The following is a 21,166-nucleotide window of genomic DNA, read 5'->3' as shown; positions in this document are numbered from 1 at the left end:
GACAATGTACTGAAGACTCAGGGGACTACATCAACTTCTGTCATGCTATCGCTCTCAGGGCCTCAGGGACACTGATGCTAATAGAAAGACTTTTACTTACTTCAACGGCTTTTGGATCAACCCGTGAGTTGCCCTGGCCTAGAAAGGTCTTGAGTTGTGCTCATGGCTCACTCAGACCTTACCTCCTATGGCAGGACTGGACAAGAAGCATGACAAACAGCTTCAGGAGGGATTGCATGAGCACTTTTCCATTAGGGCACCTCCTGCTCCACTGAGGCACTGTGCTCAGGGAAGGGCTCAAGAGCTTCCCTGAACCCACAGATTCAGTGTGTTTTCTTACTTGAGGGAACAGGTAACATGCACTCGATGCAAGTGGTCCAAGAGGAACCTCAGGCCTTCATCCCCTAGCTGATTCCTGGAGAGACTGAAAGGCAAAAGAACAAGGTGGAAAAACAAAACTCAGCCTTTTAAGCAGTAATGCTCCTCTGAGAAGCTTCGAAGAACGCAGCTCAGCCTCTGAAGGTCTAATACAAACTACTGCTCTAAAAAAATACTTCATGCATGGGCTCCAGAGCAAGCTCAAATGAAGAGCTCCAAGCACAGTCTCAGAGAAGAGCTCAAACAAAGCAACCAATACCTCAAAATGACCACAGAGTCATAATCCCAAGGATATCGTCCAATTCCATCTCAAGTCCTCTTTAATATATATAAAGGAGCTGTGTGATTACTAATCAATTTCTAAACAGCCTGAAGGAGCACACATGCACAGGCAGAGAAGCTGGGAAACCCAGGGCAATGCTGAACCATGCTGACCCAGCTCTCCCTCAGTGACTTCTACTCTAGGTCATGGTGACAACCCAAGCCCCACTTACTCTACTTCTGCCAGCCGCCCATGCTGCTCCAGAACTCTGCAGAGCTCCTCTATCTGCCCTTGACTGATAGCACCGTCCGTCAGCCTGCACAAGAGACAGGAAGAGAGTTAAAGCACATTCAGCCACCAAGTTCAGCCTCAACACTGAGAGCTGCCCATCAGCAGTTGCTTTTTTACAGCAGTGTCTGTGAAACATTCACCAAGATGAACTGAATGCCCTTAGCTTGCCAGCGTTTGAAACACCTCCATGAGGTTGGTAATGACAAACCCTACATTGCAGGTGGGAAGCAGATCTCTTCACGTTTTTCCCATCTATATGCTGCCTGTCAGTCTTCTACTGTTACAGCCTTCTTTACAGGGGCACCCTGCAACCATTGCTCCCAGAGAGGAAGCAAACACATACACATCACACAGATGATTATCTGAAGCATCTATTACCCAGAATTTGAGACCGACATTTGGGAAAATGGTGGAGGTTAGGGCTCAAACCAGTTGCTTGTACAGCAGAATTTGGGGCTACTCAGGATGTAGAGGAATTCTTTATCAGGGAGTGTAGTGATAGAACAAGGGGTAATGGCTTTAAACTAAAAGAGATTTAGATTAGATATAAGGAAGAAGTTCTTTACTATGAGGGTGGTGAGGCACTGGAACAGGTTGCCCAGAGAAGCTGTGGATGCCCCATTCCTGGAAGACTTTGAGCAACCTGGTCTAGTGGAAGGTGCCCCTGCCCACAGCAGAGGGTTGGAATTATATGATCTTTAAGGTCCCTCCCAACCCATACCATTCCATGGTTCTATGATATAACCAGGAATGGTCCAGTTACCACTCAAGAAAGGTATAGTCCTCTGCTATCCTGGTACATCTCAAATGTGCTCGGACTTACATTTAGGCAGCTGAATTGAGCCCCAAAGCCTTGTTTACAAGACCAAGCTCCTTGACTACCAGTCCATGAGTCATACATTTATTCATACAAGAGGAGATTAGGCTACTTGCACTAATGCTTCAAGCCTAATCAAAACAAGCAAATTATAGTTGTTTTATGCCAGTACCTGCAGGATGCCTTCTGGCTTTGTATGCTCGTTCCTAAATGCAAAAAAGCATTTTGATTTGACCTGAAGCAAAGAGAAAAGACAGTCCTTCAGCAATGGTCTTCAAAGAAGACAAGCTTTGTAATTTCTTTAAAGCTGAACTGCTGGGCTCCAACCAATCCAAGTATCTTACCGAACTTCTACCTTTCTGATCCGCTCAGAGAGACCAATAGAGTTGGTGAATAAGATGGTGCAACGTGGCGAAAATGTGCTGTTCTTAATACTGAAAAGGAGAAGAAAGAAAAAAGAATGAAGTTAGGTCCCAGGAAGAACGTTTTCTATACGCATGGTCCAATTTTCCCATCTCTGTGATGCAAAAGCCTGGATCCAGCCCATTTAATTCAGAATTGCTGAGCAAGGACCTAAGGTTTTGAGCATGGGAACCCAGCATTCCTTTGACTAAAGTAGCATCTCTTTTAGTTTCCTTTAACTAAAAAGGAAGTACGGACCAAGGGCATCCACTGAACACCTCCTCTTCAGATGGTGAAGGGTGGCCAGTTGGACTAGGGAGACTCCAGACTGGAAAGAACCTGCTGAGTGAGCAAATTCAGTCACTGCAGCTCCTCCATGCTACAACCACTTGCAGGAGATGGCAAAGATCCTCCTGGGCTTTTTGTCCACATGGTAAGACTTCCCTAGCCCCTGACAGCACCTCTCCAACCTAAATTCCAAGCTTAAATGGCCAATATGCTGCCAGGAAACACTTCTGGTCCCAGCTGTGGCAGGATGCCAGATCCCTACAGGGGCGGGGCTGAAGGATGCTGACCACACACACAGGTGCTCTCTGTGGTGTGCTGTTGTACTGGGTTTGGATGGGATGGAGTTAACTTTCCCTGCAGTGGCCCATACAGTGCAGTACTCTGCACTTGTAGCTAGAATAGCACTGGTACCACACCAGTGTTGTGTCTATTGCTGAGCAACACTGGCACAGCATCAGGACTCCCTCCAACTCCCCCCACGAGCCCACAGGCTGGGGGTATGCAAGAGGCAGGGAGGGGACATCACCAGGGCAGCTGACCCAAACCAACCAAAGGGATATTCCATACCATATGGTGTTACACTCATACACATAAAAGGTGGGAAAGGGGAAAGAGAGGGCGGGGGGCTCTCGTAATGAAGACGTCTGTCCTCCCAAAAAACCACTACACGTATTGAGGACCTGCTTCCCAGGACATGGATGAACATTGCTCATTGATGGGAAGTAGAGAGTAATTTCTTTCCTCTTTCTCTGTGCTTCTGCATGGCCTGCTTGTTTTTTTTTTCCCTCCTCCTTTTCCCTTTAATTAAATTATCCTTATCTCAACCTGTGATTTTTTTTTTTTTTCTTTCCAGCACACTCTCTTCTCCCCCTCTTCTTCTAAGGAGGGGGAGTGAGAGAGCAGTTGTGGCAGAGCTCAGCTGCCCAGCAAGCTAAAACCACCACAGCTGTCACTGTGTGTCAACTGACAAGTCCTAAATCTATTACAGATCATAGAATCATAGAATATCCCAAGTTGGAAGGGACCCATAAGGATCATCAAGTCCAACTCCTGGCACCGCACAGGTCTGCCCAAAAGTTTAGACCATGTGACTAAGTGCACAGTCCAACAGCTTCTTAAATTCAGACAGGCTTGGTGCAGTGACTACTTCCCTGGGGAGCCTGTTCCAGCGTGTGACCACCCTCTCAGTGAAGAGCCTCTTCCTGATGTCCAGCCTAAACCTCCCCTGCCTCAGCTTAACACCACTCCCACGGGTCCTATCACTGGTGTTTACGGAGAATAGGTCCCCTGCCCTTCCACTCCCCCTCGCGAGGAAGTTGTAGACTGTGATGAGGTCCCCCCTCAGCCTCCTCTTCTCCAGGCTGAACAGGCCCAGTGACCTCAGCCGCTCCTCATATGTCTTCCCCTCTAGGCCCTTCACCATCTTTGTAGCCCTCCTCTGGACACTCTCCAACAGTTTCACGCCCTTTTTGTACTGCGGTGCCCAGAACTGCACACAGTACTCGAGGTGAGGCCGCACCAGCGCAGAGCAGAGCGGGACAATCCCTTCCCTCGACCGACTAGCGATGCCGTGCTTGATGCACCCCAGGGTACGGTTGGCCCTCCTGGCTGCCAGGGCACACTGCTGGCTCATGTTCAGCTTGCTGTCAACCACAACCCCCAGATCCCTCTCTGTGGGGCTGCTCTCCAGTGTCTTGTCTCCCAGTCTGTACGTATAGCCAGGGTTGCCCCGTCCCAGGTGCAGGACCCGGCACTTGCTTTTGTTAAACTTCACGTGGTTGGTGATCGCCCAGCTCTCCAATCTGTCCAGGATGGATGCTGGAAGTCACATTCCATGGGACAGCTGAAGTGAGGGTTATCAGGGATGCTGGGCCTAAGGCAGGTATTTGTCCTTTTTTTTTTTTTTAATATGTATCATTGAAGAAAAAAGGTTCAGTGCTGCTTTGTTTCTCAAAATAAAGCAGGTACCAGTGTGAAAGAGTTCCTGGGTGAGCCTGCATTTTCTTTACCTAGCTTGTTAATCTACAATTTCTGATTAAGGCTCCTAAAATATGCTGTGCTATCAGCACTTTTCAAATGAATGTTTCATTGCAGCTGTCAAAGCAAGGACCCCAAATGTTACCTCAGGAGTGTTAAATGGCAGAGGTACGGCAGGAAGCTCAGTAATCTCTCAATGCTCTGGTCACTCAGTGAATTTCCAGACAGACTGTAAAACAAGGAAAGAAACAGCTTACAGGGGAAACTCAGACAGCTTGTAAGGATTTCTGTAAAACCTACATGGATGTGAACATGCACAAGTGGGCGTTAAGGGCAAATACCAAAAAGCACATGTCCTGGAATGCTGTGGAAATTGAGTGATGAGTCCTTATAGGCTAATCCTTGTAAGTGTAAGATTGCTACATTCTAAAACAAGTTTTAAAAGCTTTACTTTTCTATTACTGTAAGTTCATAAAATGGTGCTATTGATGTATTTCCTGCATGCAGTACTGGTGTTATGTTATTTTTATTTGTTATTCCTGAATTTTCATTCTCAATGTTATTCATCCAACTTTCTTGGTGCCCATCTCCTGCCTGGAGTGACCAGCTCTTCAGGAGATGGTTGTGGCTTACTGGGCCATGTGCTCTTGCTCTGGCTGTACTGCAAGTCTGGGCCTCAAGGAGTAGAGGCTAACGTATGTCTAGCCATATAACTGAGGAAGACTGTGAGGATCCACATGTATTCTGGGGCATTTACATACAGACATCATAGGCTTAGGAAAGGACAAACTGAAACAGAGAGGACAGTGGAAGGTGTGGGTTTATCTACATTTTTGGGTGAAGCCTTAGGGGTTTTCTAGGAGGTTGTGGAAGGCCTACTCAGAGATCCATTACGCTGCACAGGGCCTGCTCTGAAAGCTGTTTTCCAGCCTGCTGCCCAAGGATGCAGCCCTGCCAGGAGATGATGATCTCCTGTCCTGCAATGGACTCCACCTGGAGAAAAAGACCTCACTTGCCCATTCTTCACACCCTTTTATGCAGGCCCTGACCTCCTCTGCCTGCTCTTCAGCTGCAGAGATGTGGGTACAGCTCCACTAAGGACAGCTGATTTACATTAGCTGCTAAACAGATCACTGAATCTGTATCAGTGGGTTGGAGAGACAGACAGACAGACAAGGTTGCTGAGTGCACGACACTTACTCGATTTCTGTCAGCTGGGTACAATGAGCCAGTATCTGGCACAGCCTGGTCATGTCCTCAGGACCCATCGTGCAGTCCCTGAGACTGAAGCAAACAAAGCACTCAGGAGCTCAACATTTCCCATGACCATGGTGGTATGGTGACACTCCCTTCATATCCCAGAGCCTCAAGCCTCAGTACAAGGCCCTCAGCAACTCTCTTATTTCCGCTACATATATTTCGCTACCCACAAGCTAGGACTGAGAAGTCGAGACCTGTGACAAACAGAGGATTTTACCAGCTTTGAGTTGATTTAAGAGAGCCAGGCCACCAAAATACTCTATCACTTTGGGTGTTACTCTGATACAAACACATCAATTGCCTCTGGATACCGGACAGCATCTTCACCTGCTCAGCACTGTCTTAGTTCTCCCAGAAAAAGGCTCAGCAACAAGGTGTCTTCTATCTCCTTTTCCAAGAAAGGAACTGCAGAAACCTCCCTGAGTGACAAGCTGGCAGGCCTCCATGGGATGAACGCAGTAGCCATCCAGGTCTGTATACCATTATTTAGGGGTAGAAGCTTCCCCTGCACAGCATGGCCAAGCAAAAGATACACTATTTGTTTTCACATATACACTTGCAGCATCCCAAGTCTATCCAAAGAGGGTATATTATTCATCCAGCTGCCTCTGGGATATGACTGTGACCCTCTGGTGGCCCCACAGCATGAACACCTGTTGGTCTGGGTTGACACCAACTAGCCCAATTTGTTTGGCTTTGCCAAATTACCTTCTCCCTTGTAACCATGTGTTATTTTGGAGACTGGCCTTCCTGACCAATTTCAGCAGGGAAGGGGGTAGAAGAGGGAGATGTTAAAGACAGACCTTATTCACAGAGGCGACTCCATTCGGAAAAAATGCTATCTTCCCCTCCCAGCCCCATTTCTGCATCTGGTCAATCAGTGACATACAAGCAGGGGAAAGAAAAGGCTGTTTCCCATGAGAGTGGAGTCTGCCTCTGAAGGCAGGCAGGGCACAGGAGAACTCTGTGCCTCCAGCTGTGTTTTCTCAGAGGTCTGGTCCACACATTACACTACAGATACAGACCCTACAGCCATCTCTCCCTATGCTCCCAGGTGACAGAGGGAGGCCAGAACCACCATACCGAAAGCATCGTCCATTTGCTATGTGCTTGGGATGCACCAGGAAATTTCTTCTCAATCTGCCGGTACTTCTGTCCCTGCGGAAAGATCAGTTTCCTCAGTCATTTGTGCTGATGCCATTGCTCCCATGTAGCTGCAGAAGGGGGTGAGGTGGTGGCAATGGCCTCATGCTCCAGTCTGCCTCTCATCTCCACCTCCCAGAATTAGGCTTATATTGTTCCCATAACAAGAAGGGTCTTATCGCCTCTCTGCCAGCCTCCAGAGAGCTTTGCATCCACTCACCATTTTGAGCATTTGCTCTGCCCTGGCCCAGGAGCAAGATGACTGCAGCTCTGACAAGCAGTGGGATACTACTGTCTGCTCCACAGCCTCAAGCTGCTGTCAAATCAGCCCTAAAAGGCCATCCTGCTCCCACCACCCTCACTGGAGTTTGGAGACAAATGAACCTTTAACTGGCACATCTCAGGGACTCACATATCGGGCTTAGATGGATCAATGGGTATGATTTTACCTGATTCTTTTCCAAAAGCTTAGATGAACCACCTGCATGTGTCCTAAGCTGTAACCAGAAAAGAACATAATAAGGATGGAGTTTGAAGACAAGTGCTCCTGTATCACTCCCTGAAAACCAGGGCTTGAGGTCTTAAATAGCACAAAAACACAGGAAAAGTACTCTTGGTCATACCTGAGGTTCATTGTTTTAATGTGTTCTAGTGTAGATAAGGACTGGGCTAAGCAAAACACGGAGTTCAGGGAGATCCGGTTGTTATCAAGCCTACAAGAAGAAGAGATGAAATCAGCTGTGGCAAGCAAAACTACTATGATTTATGGTGTGTCAACTGATAATAGAGTTCCTTGTCCAACACTCTCACAGCCTGCTTCTCTGTCACCTTCCTGCTTGTACTTTGAACTTCCAAGTTCTGCAGACAAGACTCACTCCAGTGTTTGTTAAATTCATCCCTCCCTTTTAGAGTTCAGAGAATCACAGAATAATTGAGACTGCAAGGGACCTCTGGAGATGACCTAGTCCAACCCTACTGTTCAGAGCAGAGTCAAATAGAGCAGACTTCTCAGGACATTGTCCAGCTGGATTTCAGATATCTCCAAAGATGGAGAATCCACAGTCTCTCTGGGCAACCTGACCCAGTGCTAGACCATCCTCAATACAAAAGTTTTTTCTTACGTTTAAATTAAATTCCTTGTGTTTTAAGATACTAATGCAAGGCAAGAACAACTCTTTGGCTGTAACTACAATTGTAGCAGTACAAAATCCACAGTAACTAAGTTCATGGTCAGGTCTATTAGGTTTATTACAATATCTAGTGTGACAGTGGGCATCTTGCATGATGCTGGAGGGAAGAAAAAAAACAGATAACAGCAGTGTGTTTCATTGCACAGAAGTAAATGGAATGGTCTCGGTTTGAGAACAGTTCAATTAATCAAACAGGGACAATAAAGCAGAATGATAGTATACACTTTAAAGCAGAGTCCTGCACGATGCACTTGCAATGGCAGTGCCAGGTAGAATGCTCAGATTAATGCAATCCACCATTGTGGTTGAATTCAGACTTCACTGCTGAAGCTGGAGATCCCCAGCATCTCTTATCCAAAGATGCCCACCACATGACAGGAAGGACTGCTCTTTCTCCTGATGCAGAAGAGAGAGAGGAAAAATTCAGTGGCCTGCTAAAGATCTCAGTCTGTTTTAGAAACCAGGTGTGACACCTGCACACAAAACCACCTGTCTCCTTCAAGGAGGACAGAGTATGCAGCCTTTCAGGCACTGTTCTTAGTCAAGCTTCAAGTGGAGTAAATCTGGCCCGGACTAAAGGTGGGAAAAGACCAGAGAGCTCAGTGGGTCTACCACCTTCAAACAAACATACTATAACTTCACTTGATCCTCATAGCCCTTTCTAAACGTCATTGTGTTTCCACTATCAATACTCCCAGAAAACCAAATCCATGAGTAAGGAGAAATGTGAGCTACTCACTTGAGTGACCTTAACATTTTCAAATTTGGGAGGAACTGAAACAGCCGTGAAAGTCCCTCGTCTCCCAGAGAATTATTTGATAAGCTAGGATTTAAAGAAAGGCATTTAATTTTCATAAAGAAAAACAAACAAACAAAAAACAAAACAATGTATAAAATCAGCTCTTAGTAACAAAAGCTCTGAAAGCAGAACACTGGCACCCTCATACAAACATCATGTGCAGTGCCCCTCTTCGTTTACAACTAAAGCCTACAAGGAAACTAGAGACTGGCATTAACCAGCACAAGACAACCAGAAACCCAGCTCGAGGCTCATCCTTTTCTCACATCTGCCAAGTATATTGACAGGGCTTTTTAATGCAGTTACCCGGGACCATGAGGTCACAGCTCTAAGTAAAAATCAGCCTGGACATGCCCAACAGACGAAGCTGTTGGGTAGAGGATGGGTTAATCCTGGAGAAGGAACACATAAGGATTATGAGGTTCATGTAAATCAAGAGATATGATTGCTTATGAAGAGCAAAAGCTCAAAATTTCTTTCACTGGTTGCCAGGCCTAAGGGAATAGCCAGCCCTCAGGCTGCGTTACACAGACCACACGCCTCTGCTGGTCCTTGTTCTGTCCATAAAAGCTAGATGTCTGTGTGTGGCAGGGGGGCTAGCATGACACACACCCCTCCATCAGTGCTGGGTCTGCTCACTGCTTGGTGTTAGCGAACAGGATCACCCCCCCCAGGCAGTGCTAACAGAAGAAAGTGCTTTGGCACTGAATGTCCTTGTGCACTGTATGCACCGTGAGATCACCTGCAAAACACAGGCTCCCACCTCCAGTTTTGGTAGCATTCTTCATCCTCCAGCCAAAAGACAAAAATGACAGGGCAAGGTTTTACAGTTTTTGTAACACCTGAAGTCAGGCTACGTGATCAAATACCCCCCTTCTGGATTTATAAGCTGTGACCTTTGCCCTAAGAGAGCACTAGAACTGCATGCCTTCTTGGCAAAGGACACTAGCTCACGTAAAGCTATGTCTTTCATAGGCCTACCTCTCTACCACATGCTCTGTACAACACTCTGGCACAGACAAATGCCATTTTCATAATATCCCAACAAAATGCAGATAAAGACCGTAAGAGTTACGAAGGACTCACTCCAGCTCAGAGATGCTGCTATATTCCTGCAGGACTGTGCAAAGCATCTCCAGGTCACTGGCTTGAAAATGACAGTCTGTCAGTCTAGGAGAAAACAAGAAATTAATAGTCCAGGCCTTCAAGATTGTAAACAAGATTGTAAACTTCATTCCTTCAGGAAGCCAGAGTATAAATGAGGATAGCAATTAAATTTCTTGCCCCCCCCTTTTTTTTTTGTCAGCAACAACTGATAACCTGTACTTTCAGCTCATCTTCAAAAATAGAATAAAGAGACACAACAAGATAAAGGAAAAATGTCACAACAACAACAAAAAAGAAAAACAGGTCCCCAAATCCTGGATAGAAGGCTTCAGGCACAACTTCATCCTCCTCCACAGGCTACAAAACAGACATGCATGCTGGGGTCAGAGCATGATCAGATATGCATTTGAACAAGGGTCCATCTTAGGATGCATTTCTCCAATGAACAGCAGCAAATTCTAAAACCCTCTAAGCTAAACAGGCCCAGCTTGCTTAGTCTTTCCTCATAAGACAGATGCTCCAATCCCTTAATCATCTTCATGGCTTTACGCTGGACCCTATCTAGAAGTTCTATATCCCTCTTGTACTGGGGAGCCCAGAACAATGTACTTTGGTTACTGTAGAAAACCACAAACACTAACCACAGAGCTTCTAGTGCTGCAAGCTAGGACTGCAAGCACAGACAAATGTTTGACTTTACCAGCTCTCTTGTGATTCACCATTCAAACTTGGAGATGCAGGTTTCATCAGCCAAAGGATCCAGACATAGGAAATACATGAAATACAATGAAAATTTGCCACAATACCTTATTTTTTTTGAGAGAATAGGTGTTTGTTTTTCCTCTCCAACCTGTTGGTCATCAGTAGGGTACAAAGGCTCTTCCCTAGTAAGTGTGCACAAAAGCAGACAAGAGTAAAACACTAATGCTTCAGTAATTTGGCAGATCCCTGGGGTTTACCTGTATCTACCCTCACCAGTATCTTGCCAATAGCAGACTTTTCTTTCTTTCAGTAATCATCCAAATATGTGAGAGTGTGGACCACTGGGGAGAAGGGGAACAAGACAGACTTCCCATCTAAGCTAGAATTTGATGGAACATTCAGCTTTTGCCTCAACATGTTTTCTGCAAAGAGTCCATGTCTGTGCAAAAAAACCCCTACTGTTCATAAATAAACGCAACATCCAGATTCCAAAATATCTGAGTTTGATATGTCATCTGGTGCCTTAAAGGAGTCACAGGCCATGTGAGGTGTACCATGGGAAATGCTATTTTACAGTGGATTCAGTTCACGGAGAACAAGGGAATAAATAAACGAACCTAGGGCTCCAAGAGTAACAACAAACCCCTCTCGATTAAAACATCTGGACTGAGCTGTTTTTACTCAGTTTTCTAAGGTGAAAAACAAAACTCCGAATTCATTTTGATTTACAAGTACCATGATAGGGAATGCATAGTGTACTGAACTAGACAGTTCTAAACATGCAGAGATCTGTGAATCTGTTAGGATTTTTGCTTGGAGGTGTGGGTCTTGCTTGTGTTTTGTTTTTTTTTTTTGTTTTTGTTTTACTGTTTGCTATTATTAGAGAGCACATCTGTCATTAAACAGCCTGTTTTGCTTAGGATCCAGGGTTGAAGTGTCCTCTAGAGACATAAAACATAATCATACATTATAGAAGTAGGTAGACAACTTTCTGGCTAAGAAAACCAGGAGAAAGTACTAATTTTAGGTTCCAGGGGAAGGGTGAAAGTAAGGTGAACTGTTACCCTTGGTACATAAACAGGATATAAGAACTAAACGAGATGCTGAGAAAAAAAACACATTTCTCCACACATACTCTACCTATGAGGAGGAGAAGCAAATTCTCTGTCTTCTGTAAACCTCAGGACTGCAGTCTTATGAGAAAGGCTAAGTGAAGAAGAAAAGGAATCAATGTCACATTCTGGATATTTAAATTAATTATTTTATGAATGCTTCATTTTGGTGGAGATCTGTTCAAAATACTTCGGTGCTACCAATCACTTAAAATCTTCCCAAAACAAGCAAAAGATCATCTCCATTAGTTGTAAATCCTGGTTGGATCAAATTATCCAATATCAGATGACTCAGTTTCTCCAAACCGTTAGAGAAAGTGCAGACAAAATCACTAGACTTGAACTCTAGGGTGTTTCCAAAGGAAAATACTAGGAGAATTTCCAGCTCCACTCCAGAAGTCAACATTTCTCATACTCCACAGAGTACCTCTCTCATAAGCTTCTCAGGGCAGAGCACAGCAATGAGTCTAAAGTTCAATTCATACATGCCTCTGAGAATATGGGAAAGTAGGGGCAATATGCCCCTCAAATATGCATAAAGGAAAATAACATGAAAAGCGAGGTAGAAAGAGATTAAAATGCATTAATCAAAAGGAATAAAGATTAGATGTGAGAAGGAAAAATTCAGGAAGAGAAGACAGATGAAAAAAGAGGAAAAGGAACACAAGGAGAGCAGGATCAGAACGGCAGTGAGACAGGGGTGACACTACCTCTGGATTATTTTCATACAATATACTTGGCAAACACTTAATTGCTGCTAAATTGTTAAATTATTCCTCTATCTGGAGCATTGATCTAGAATTTTATTAGTGCACTGGGATTACATACATTATAAAGTTCCAAACTGTGTGATAGCCTGGCTCAAGATTTCAGAGTACTTTATAACATCACTTCACCTATGTCCAATGTATTTTAGTATTCCCACAGTTCTGCACCCTCTCAAATTCTGGATGATGGCTCAGAAAGAATCTGCTTACAGCTATGCATCACCATGTGTGTAACACCTTTGCACATGTTCTTCACCCACCCACCCCTATTCTGAGGTGACTCAAAAATCCTAGAATTTAACTTTCAGACTTGTACTTTGGGATTAACCTCAAACAGGATTCTTCAAAACATACATACCTGGCTTCTACCTCCATCGTCTTCTGGCAGGTATTTACTGACTTCAAAAGACTGTAAATGCCATTAATAGAGAGGAGGTTGTGACTGAGACTAAGAAAAAGAAAAAGGCAAATATCTGGTTACTGAAATCACACACGCAGTAAACACATGGAGGACTGTCCTTGTGGAAGTGGTCATGAGTGTGCTGTGTCATTGAACTCATTGCACTTCAGAAGTGGCATGGAACAAAAGACACTGGATCACTGCTTCTTCTGAGAAAGGGTTTTTAGTCAAAGGGCACTTCAGCACTTCAGATGCGTTTAGATCTGTTTCTGAGTAAAATGCTTTGAGCAAATGACCAACTTCACCCTGAACAGCCTCATGGGATGAGTCTCATCCTTATAGTGCTCAGAGCTACTTCTGTAGCACTGGTCTGGGTGAGATCTTTGCCTCCTGGACCCCTGCTCAGCATCTCTGTACAGTCAAGGCTCAGGAAAAAAGGGGCAACACTTACTCCAGCTGCTTTGAAATTGATATCCAAGGGAGGCTTTCCAGCAGGCAACTGCAGCCTTCATCTCCAAGCTTGTTACCTGATAAACTGAGACATTTTCCAGTTAGCGGGGACTGCTTTGAACAGTATAAGTAGCAAAGCTGTTAAAACCTGCTTGCTTTCCCTTTGTTACAATTGCTCTTTTGCCTGGACTGTTCTTCTGTCCCAGAGCAATCTCCCCTGTTTCTCTCTGCACTGAAATAACTCTAGACCAAGTTTTATCCCTAGAGAAACATGACTCATGCTTTAGCCCCAGAAATGTCTTTAGAAAAACCTAAGTGGAAGTGCAAAGCAAGAAACCAACTGAATGAGTGTTTACTATCCTCCTGGAAGGAAGAAAGGAAGGAAGGAAAACTGGATAACAAAGACCTCAGTTTCAAATCAGTGAGCTGGAAAACTGGGGTTAAGGGTGTAACTGAATTTAAGACACAGTCTGGAGTGAACTGTCTTGCAACAGATATTCCTGCATTTTCCAGTGCAGACAGGCTAGAAGGAGAGTTTACAGCCAGAATCAGTTGGCCTCATATATACGCAAATAAGGAACTGTAGGGATGATACTCATTGCAATGGGTAGGTTATGAAGTGTAACTCTCCTCTCACTTCTCCCAGCAGAGCTGGACAGCCTTAAAAAAACAAAAGAAACAACATAGAAACCATCTGTGTTCCTTTACTGGTTCAGAGAATACAGCTTGGCGTTGCCTCCAGCATGCAGCACTCCTTCATTAGCAGGGTCTGCTCTACAACTGCCATCACTGGCTACAGCCCCAGGGAGCCAGAGGCTGCAGTTGTCACAGGAATTGAAAGTTGTTCAGCATTCATCTCCTGCTGAACCTCACCAAAAAACCCTAATCAGGATCCCACCAGACCTAATGCAGAGTGCTGGGATCCTTCCTTGGGGTCAGACCCCACGACTCACTGCCCTCTACATCTAAATCCACTGCTACTTGCCTCCTGCCCACAGTGACACAACAAGAAGGAAAGGGGGCACTTACTCCACTTCAGAGAGATGGGGGCAGCTCTGGAGAATGGACACAATCTCCTTTGCATGTTGCAAAGACAGGCTGCGATCCTGTAAGCTGTGAACAGAAAGGGTTAAAGAATCATAGAATGGTTTGGGTTGCAAGGAACCTTAAAGATCATCTAATCCCAAACCCCTGCCATGGACAGGGACACCTTACACTAGGTCAGATTGCTCCAAGCCCCATTCAACCTGGCCTTGAACACTTCCAGGGATGGGTCATCTACAGATTCTCTGGGCAACCTGTTCCAGTGCCTCACCACCCTCAGAGTAAAGAACTTCTTCCTTATATCTAAGCTAAATCTACCCTCTTTTAGTTTAAAACCATTACATCTTGTCCTATAACTACACTCCCTGAAAAAGAGTCCCTCCCCAGCTTGCCTGTAGGCCCCCTTTAGGTACTGGAGGGCTGCTATAAGGTCTCCCCAGAGCCTTCTCTTCTCGAGGCCAGACAACCCTAACTCTCTCAGCCTAAAACAAGCAGGGAGGAGGAAGAGGGACCCAGGCATTTCTGGCATCTCTCTCCGGATGAAGACACACAGAACCAGTGTCAAGAGAGGGAGTTTTTAGTCCCTGCTCTGCCACACCATTCTGGGCACATTGCTCCATCCCTCTGTACCCCTTGCTACAGAATGAGTGCAGAGGGCCATGCTTGGAAAGTGCTCTGTGAGTGCAGTGCCTTGCATTGGAACTGCCCAGCACCGCCATTTCATCCACGTGAAAGAGATGGATGTGACTGTTTGTGTTGCACAGAACAGTGAGGGCAAGAGAAAGAGGCATGAGAGGGCCGTTTCTTAGCTCTAGCATGCTTGGACTGTATACCCGAGTTCCGTTCTGAGAAAGCTAGTACTCTGCTGTCTCACAGGGAAGAAAGAAAACTATATGGCTCATGCCTTTGGTAACATGGGGCAAGTCGGGAATTATCAAGGCAACCCTGCCCCTTCAGGGCTGTTAGTTTGGCTAGACAGAGATTTTTAGTTTTATTTACTGAATCAGGTTTATTTAAAATATTTTCTTCCTTAATCACCAACATAGCTCCTATTCTTGTTCTTCTGTAGTACCTGTCATCTGCAAATCACATTAATGAGCAGGAATTTCAATGCCTTCTCTTACCATAACTTCATATGTCTTGTTGGAATTACACATTCCTTGTTTTCTTCCCATCTCAAATCCAAAGATCTACAAACAAGCAAAATATTTGGTCTTTAATATGCCTTCATAAAATATCTGAGGACTTGGGAGCTGGTTAGTATTTTCTACAAGCTTTCTGGAAAAAAACACAAAGTCTGTGATCCGCCCAACCCTTCCAAGCAAGGTTAAATGATTTTCAAGAGCCAGAAGATCCCCATCAGGAGGTGGGAGCAGTCCAGCACAGGGGGTGTCCACATAAGATTTCACTATATTTGAATCAACTGAGTAACTGAGCTCCCATGCAAAGGCACTACTAAGATGCAGGATGTTTTGCCTGCACGGGGGTTTGTGCCACCACAGAAACAGACAAACACTCCCACGGGCGCTGGGCTGCCTACAACAGCACAAGGCTGTTCAGACATCTGAGTAGAACAGCTTCTAGCTGACTCAGAGCCAGGCTAAGTCAGTTCGCACATACATGTGAAATACTGTGAGGTCCCTCTAGGACTGCACAACACAGGGCAAAAGGAGCTCCCTATCAGAGAACACAAGACTGTTTTGCAGATTCTTAATTATGGTCAAATTTACCCTTCCCTCAAATGGATGCACAAGCAGAGAGAACATAAGAGCCAGCCAGATAATGGCAAAGTTTTCCTTTTGTTTATCCTCACATTCAGTTGCCCATTGGCTTCAGCATCAGAAGTTTTGCGATAGGAAGACGGCACTTCAAGCTTATGCAGGAACTAAGGCTCTGCCTTTGTGGAACTGGCTAACAGGTCTGTGCAAAGACCAGTTATTTTGTTTACCTTTCTCCTTGCTCAGGTGGCTCCAGCTCTGCCAGATGCAAGAGCAGAGGCAATCAGTTCTGTTCCTAGAGTGGTTTACTGTGACACCAAGCTGCTGGTTTAAACCAGCATAATTAGAAAAAAAAAAAGCATAATACCACATACAGTTTCTCACCTTGGAACTTTTCCAGATGTGCCAGAAAAAGATATTATCACAGTGTCCTTCCTGAAAATGAGATCAAAGCCAATGTTAGGACGCAGGTGGAAGGATGCCATTTCTTTTGTAGCGGTGCTCAGTAAGGACTAAAGCTGTTGCCTGTATGCTAAAGAGGGCCTCAATGTCTGCCATACTAGCACATTTCCACAGGCCATGGGGCTAGAAGGCAGCAGGATACCCCATATGTTGAACTAGGGCTGCAGTACACACAGAAGAGTAACATGATTAAGGAGAAATGGGTGGGGATTTTTTTGTTGAGGCCAGCAATTTGTTGGAAAGAGGTTCTGTAGAAACTCCAACCCAGCAGGAAAAATGAGAAAATGTTGTATGCACTTTGACTTCCCCCGAGTTACACGAAGGATTAACTTGGCCCAGTAAACCTACAGCTTAAGCACTTAAAAATTCTCCCCTTTCTCTGTTATTCTGGACCTACGAAAGCACCAAAACCTGTAATTTAAAGAACACATAGACATAGCTACTTAAATCCACACCTTTTTCAGTAAGCTTAGCTGGTTTGTAGCGAATTTATGCTAGCTGATAAAGAATTTCCTGGTTGAGATATTGCAGAGCTTAAAAGCAAGTTTAGATTCTGTTATATATGAAAAAATATTACACTTGCAAATCAATTTATAGACAAAGAGACCTATTAAAAATACAAACAGGAAGTCTATAATATAATCAAATCAAATTTTGTTTCACACAGAAAACAAAAAGGAACAGAAGTCATGCTTCATTGATTTTGATTAACCAACAAGTAAGCTGTGTCCATTCATTTATAAAGTCATCACTGAAAGAGACAACGTATTTGTTTTTGTAACAGCTCTCATGTATTGATACCTGATGTGCAGTTCGGTAGCACTTTGACACGTGATGACTTCCTTTGCCAAAATGAGAACAGCATTCAAGGAAAGATTGTTGTTGCTCAGACTGTGAATATCAGGAAGAATACAATTTCAGATACTGGACCCAACAGCGTGGTTATTTGTTACACAAATGCTCTCTGCCGCACACCCCAAATACCCCGAAGTACACATTCTTTTACTTATGGGGTTTCTCCAAAACTTTAGAATTTTGCATTTTGACCCAACAAAAGCATAATCACGTCATTTTTCTCCGCAAGCTATAGCTCCCGTGAATTTAGCATCAGAGACCCTTCTGCTACGTGCAATAGAAGAACCATTAACTATCTTTGGTCCAAAATGTAGGGGTTGTACTTCGTAACTGTATGACTACACAACTGGCCCACAGTACAATTAAATCCTTTTATAACAAATAAATCAATTTATGTAGGGCATATTATAGCATGGTCTAAACCTTCAGACATAAAACATCCCTGAAACCACAATACTAGCAACTTCTGAGGATGTATTCTTTAATTGTACACTTATGCTCTTTCATTACTTGTTGCAACTCACTAAACATGAAACACAAGGTCTTGCTTCTACAGATCCTCTACATGTTCTCAGGACCACAGAGCACCATTCCTATGGACCTCAAAGGAATCATCCGTAACAGTAACACTGTCTGTGTGTAACATAAACGTGTGAGGGAATGTGACTTACAAATTGCACTGGCTTTCTAACTTTTCTATATCATAAATTGCTTCACTGGGGACATGCTGACACTTCCCAGAAGCAGTCATCCAGCATGCCCAGGAAAGCAGAGGAGCAGGTGCATTCACCTTTTTCTCCCTCCCCAGCAGTAACTGCTTGAGTTCACCTATATGCACGTTGTAGGACCTTTAAAGGCTGAGTGGGCAGGCAGTGCCATGCATTGGCCAGGCTCTGCCTCCCTACGGGGGAGCACAGCTTTGTGGCTACCCCTCTACTGTAATGTAAACTATACTGACACTCCAACACTCCCACAAGCTCTGCTCTGCTCCCCCTTCTGCTGTTTAAACAGTGCCTACTAGTTTCTCAAAGGCTCAAAATCCTTTTGCAAACCAGGCTGGTTATCTCCACCTGAAAAGATGCTGGTCCCTGTCGGTCAGTCCCTCTCGTTCAGCACTATGATCTCACAAGAGGTTAAGTGGGGCCTCCACATGGGACAAGACAGCTAAACAAAAGCTTAGGAAGACAAGGATGGAGCTGTTCTCTCTTACACAGAGCTGAGAAATCTCCATCTAAGCCTGATCAAGGGGAAGAGAGGTCGGGAGGGAGAAGAGGAAAAAGTCATGCCAGGCATCAAGTTGAACATGGCTTGTAATTTTTGGAGATGTGGCAGTGGTGCCAGGACTCACTAGACGTTATTTTAAAACAGATGGGTAAGAACTGGCTGTGAAAGCTGAGTCTATCCCATTCCAAGCCAGACCTACAGCATAGCCCTACCTGCATTAAAATATTTGTGCCCTTTTGTGGAGGACAGATTACTGTCCTCCATGTCTTCCAGTAACACCTCTACGAGCAAGTATCAACCCTTACAAAGACATCCAGCAGCTCCACCCTGATGAGGACTTAAACTCTCTCTGATGCTATGCTTGGCTTCATAGTGGCTACCATTTTTAATAGGTTAAATGTATTTTTACTTACTCTATTTTCTTTAGCTTTTCCATTCTGGAAAACAGGTCCAACACCCTCTTTACCTCTAGATCCCGTATCCGATTGTCCTGCAAGCTGCACACAGATTCTCATTAATACCGCAGGCCCCAGGGAATGAGCAACTGATCTGAGCCACATTGTCACAAGAAACTCACTTTATTTCCTCGAGCTGAAGGCACTGTGAGGAAGCCTGGACCAAGTTAGTCAGCCCCTCAGCTGTGATATTCCCGCCTGTCAACCTGAAAAAGAAAGAACTGTTCAAATCAAGAAGAGGGAAGACTAGCATCTGTGCAGTGCGTGGCAAGCCTGTCTCAACTGTGTGCCTGTGCTGCACTTTTAGCACACCAACACAGAGCAGATGCAGCCTGACTCTACCACCTACAACCAACTTCCTGCTGCTCTTTAACCAGGGCAATGCAATCTTCCTCTTGGTATTAGGTGGCAGTATAAAACAAGAGCTACGCACCTCTGTGCTGTTCTGCATGGCTCTGCATGATCATCTTTGAGTGATTAACCTGCCAGCCAGAAACACAGTAGGGGAGGCTCTAACCTTACAAGCAAAGACTTACTCTAGTTTCTTCAGGCTCCCCATTTCTCGTAAGCTCTTTGAAAGAGCAGCAGCAAAGTCATCACCAAATCTTCTACTCCGAAAGCTAAAACAAAAAGAAACGGGAAAAATGTAAACACAACAAAGAATAAAATCAGCTAGCCCACAAAGCAGGTTAAACTATATGTGTTGAATTTATTTTATAACCATTGTTGTGTTATGCTCTTTCTTGCAGCATGTTTGAAAAACAAAACAAAAAAACACAACAACACGAAACTTGTATATCAACTGAAAGTACCTAAAGGAGAGAAGGCCTTTTGGTACAGTGGCATTATGTGTAGCTGTTGCCACAGACAACAAGAGAAAGCACAATTGCATGTCCCAACAGAGTAAGAATCCTGGAGATCTATTCATGGGACAAGGCCAAGTTCTGCTTATGGTCACATGGGGACAAACCAAGCTCATGCAAACTGAGAGTATCTAAAAAAAGCTCCTGAGCAAAGAGTTCCTGAGTTACAAGAGGGTTGACTTCAGTACAGATGCTGTAAGTTTGGGTAGCAAAGTAGCCAGAGTTTTCCAGAATATAAAAGAAAGTCTGAAGGAAAAGTACCTCTTTTATAGAAGTATATATAAGAAAAATTATGTGTGTGTATATATATATATATATATATATATATATATATATATATTTCTTATATATATAAGAAAAATTATACAGATAAACATGTAAGCTTAGACAAGCAACATGCAGCTGAAATGCTTGGGGGTTGCTGCCCTTTGCCTGCCCTTCCAGGACACAGCACTCAGAGCACTTGCATCAAGCGGACTGTAACCGTAAACAGGCACAGGCTTGAGAGTTTATGAGCTGTGGAAGAACCCGCCCAAAACCCCGTTCCTTTCTCCTAATGCAAGGTAACAGCCCAACCAAGCTCAGAAGCCTGCCTAATCTGCTCTGTGAAAGCAGGAGATTCTGCGCACTGCCCTGTGGCCTGTGTCAGCGATTTAGAGTTGGGATGTACCATCAGACAGCTTTCATAACAGTAAATTAAAGAGTATTCCTATTCTCCTTACTGGAGGCAGAAAACAATTACTGCCATTTTTACAATAATATTAATATACAAAAATATCAGTTTTCACATCTGTTTATGCTCTTCTGCTTGGGAGCAGACAATGCCATTCCCTGCAGCCGTTTCCCACAGCCCGGATGCGATATCCTGCCAGTGATTCTTGCTGCTCTCATCAGGCAAACTTCCTTGCAGCCAGATGTGCTCCTTAGAGCCTTCCCACAGCTCATCAGGAGTGCGCACCCTGGCTGCTCCCCATGAGTAAACTCCAGATACATTCCTCTGAGTTATTCATAGGAATATGGAAAGAGACCCTTCCCACAACACTATGGCAAGAGATCGTCCTTGGAAAGTCCCTCCAGCATTACAGCAGAGCACTGACATAGAGAGAGAGCACCTCAGAACGCAGTTGTGATCTGTTCATCTGGTTTCTGGTGACTTGATCCTATGATTCTATGACTTCACTTAGGTCACAATTTTCTCAT

General features: G+C 44.5%; 1 protein-coding gene across 5 annotated transcripts in view; it reads right to left on the bottom strand.

Annotated features, from left to right (window-relative positions):
- NLRC5 (NLR family CARD domain containing 5) overlaps positions 1-21,166 on the bottom strand; it is a 54,819-nt gene that overhangs the window by 18,369 nt on the left and 15,284 nt on the right. For 3 of the 5 annotated variants that reach the window (XM_035543347.2, XM_050713162.1, XM_050713160.1), the window contains 22 exons: positions 19,640-19,723; positions 19,226-19,309; positions 19,062-19,145; positions 17,371-17,460; positions 16,492-16,542; positions 15,514-15,579; positions 14,375-14,458; positions 13,347-13,430; positions 12,854-12,943; positions 11,757-11,822; positions 10,721-10,798; positions 9,894-9,977; positions 8,748-8,831; positions 7,442-7,531; positions 7,268-7,315; positions 6,759-6,833; positions 5,616-5,699; positions 4,561-4,644; positions 2,093-2,182; positions 1,921-1,983; positions 873-956; positions 341-424 (listed from right to left, as the gene is read on the bottom strand). In XM_035543347.2, coding sequence (XP_035399240.1) covers positions 341-424; positions 873-956; positions 1,921-1,983; positions 2,093-2,182; positions 4,561-4,644; positions 5,616-5,699; positions 6,759-6,833; positions 7,268-7,315; positions 7,442-7,531; positions 8,748-8,831; positions 9,894-9,977; positions 10,721-10,798; positions 11,757-11,822; positions 12,854-12,943; positions 13,347-13,430; positions 14,375-14,458; positions 15,514-15,579; positions 16,492-16,542; positions 17,371-17,460; positions 19,062-19,145; positions 19,226-19,309; positions 19,640-19,723 — 1,731 coding nt within the window. The remainder of the gene's footprint in view (positions 1-340; positions 425-872; positions 957-1,920; positions 1,984-2,092; positions 2,183-4,560; positions 4,645-5,615; positions 5,700-6,758; positions 6,834-7,267; positions 7,316-7,441; positions 7,532-8,747; positions 8,832-9,893; positions 9,978-10,720; positions 10,799-11,756; positions 11,823-12,853; positions 12,944-13,346; positions 13,431-14,374; positions 14,459-15,513; positions 15,580-16,491; positions 16,543-17,370; positions 17,461-19,061; positions 19,146-19,225; positions 19,310-19,639; positions 19,724-21,166) is intronic. The other 2 variants (XM_050713161.1, XM_050713159.1) reach the window with 1 other exon arrangement.

Source organism: Cygnus atratus, chromosome 12 (genome assembly GCF_013377495.2).
Source record: "Cygnus atratus isolate AKBS03 ecotype Queensland, Australia chromosome 12, CAtr_DNAZoo_HiC_assembly, whole genome shotgun sequence".
In the NCBI taxonomy this organism is placed as follows: Eukaryota; Metazoa; Chordata; class Aves; order Anseriformes; family Anatidae; genus Cygnus; species Cygnus atratus.
The sequence above is the reverse complement of the archived record's forward strand: the minus strand, read 5'-3'. Positions and strand labels throughout refer to the sequence as shown.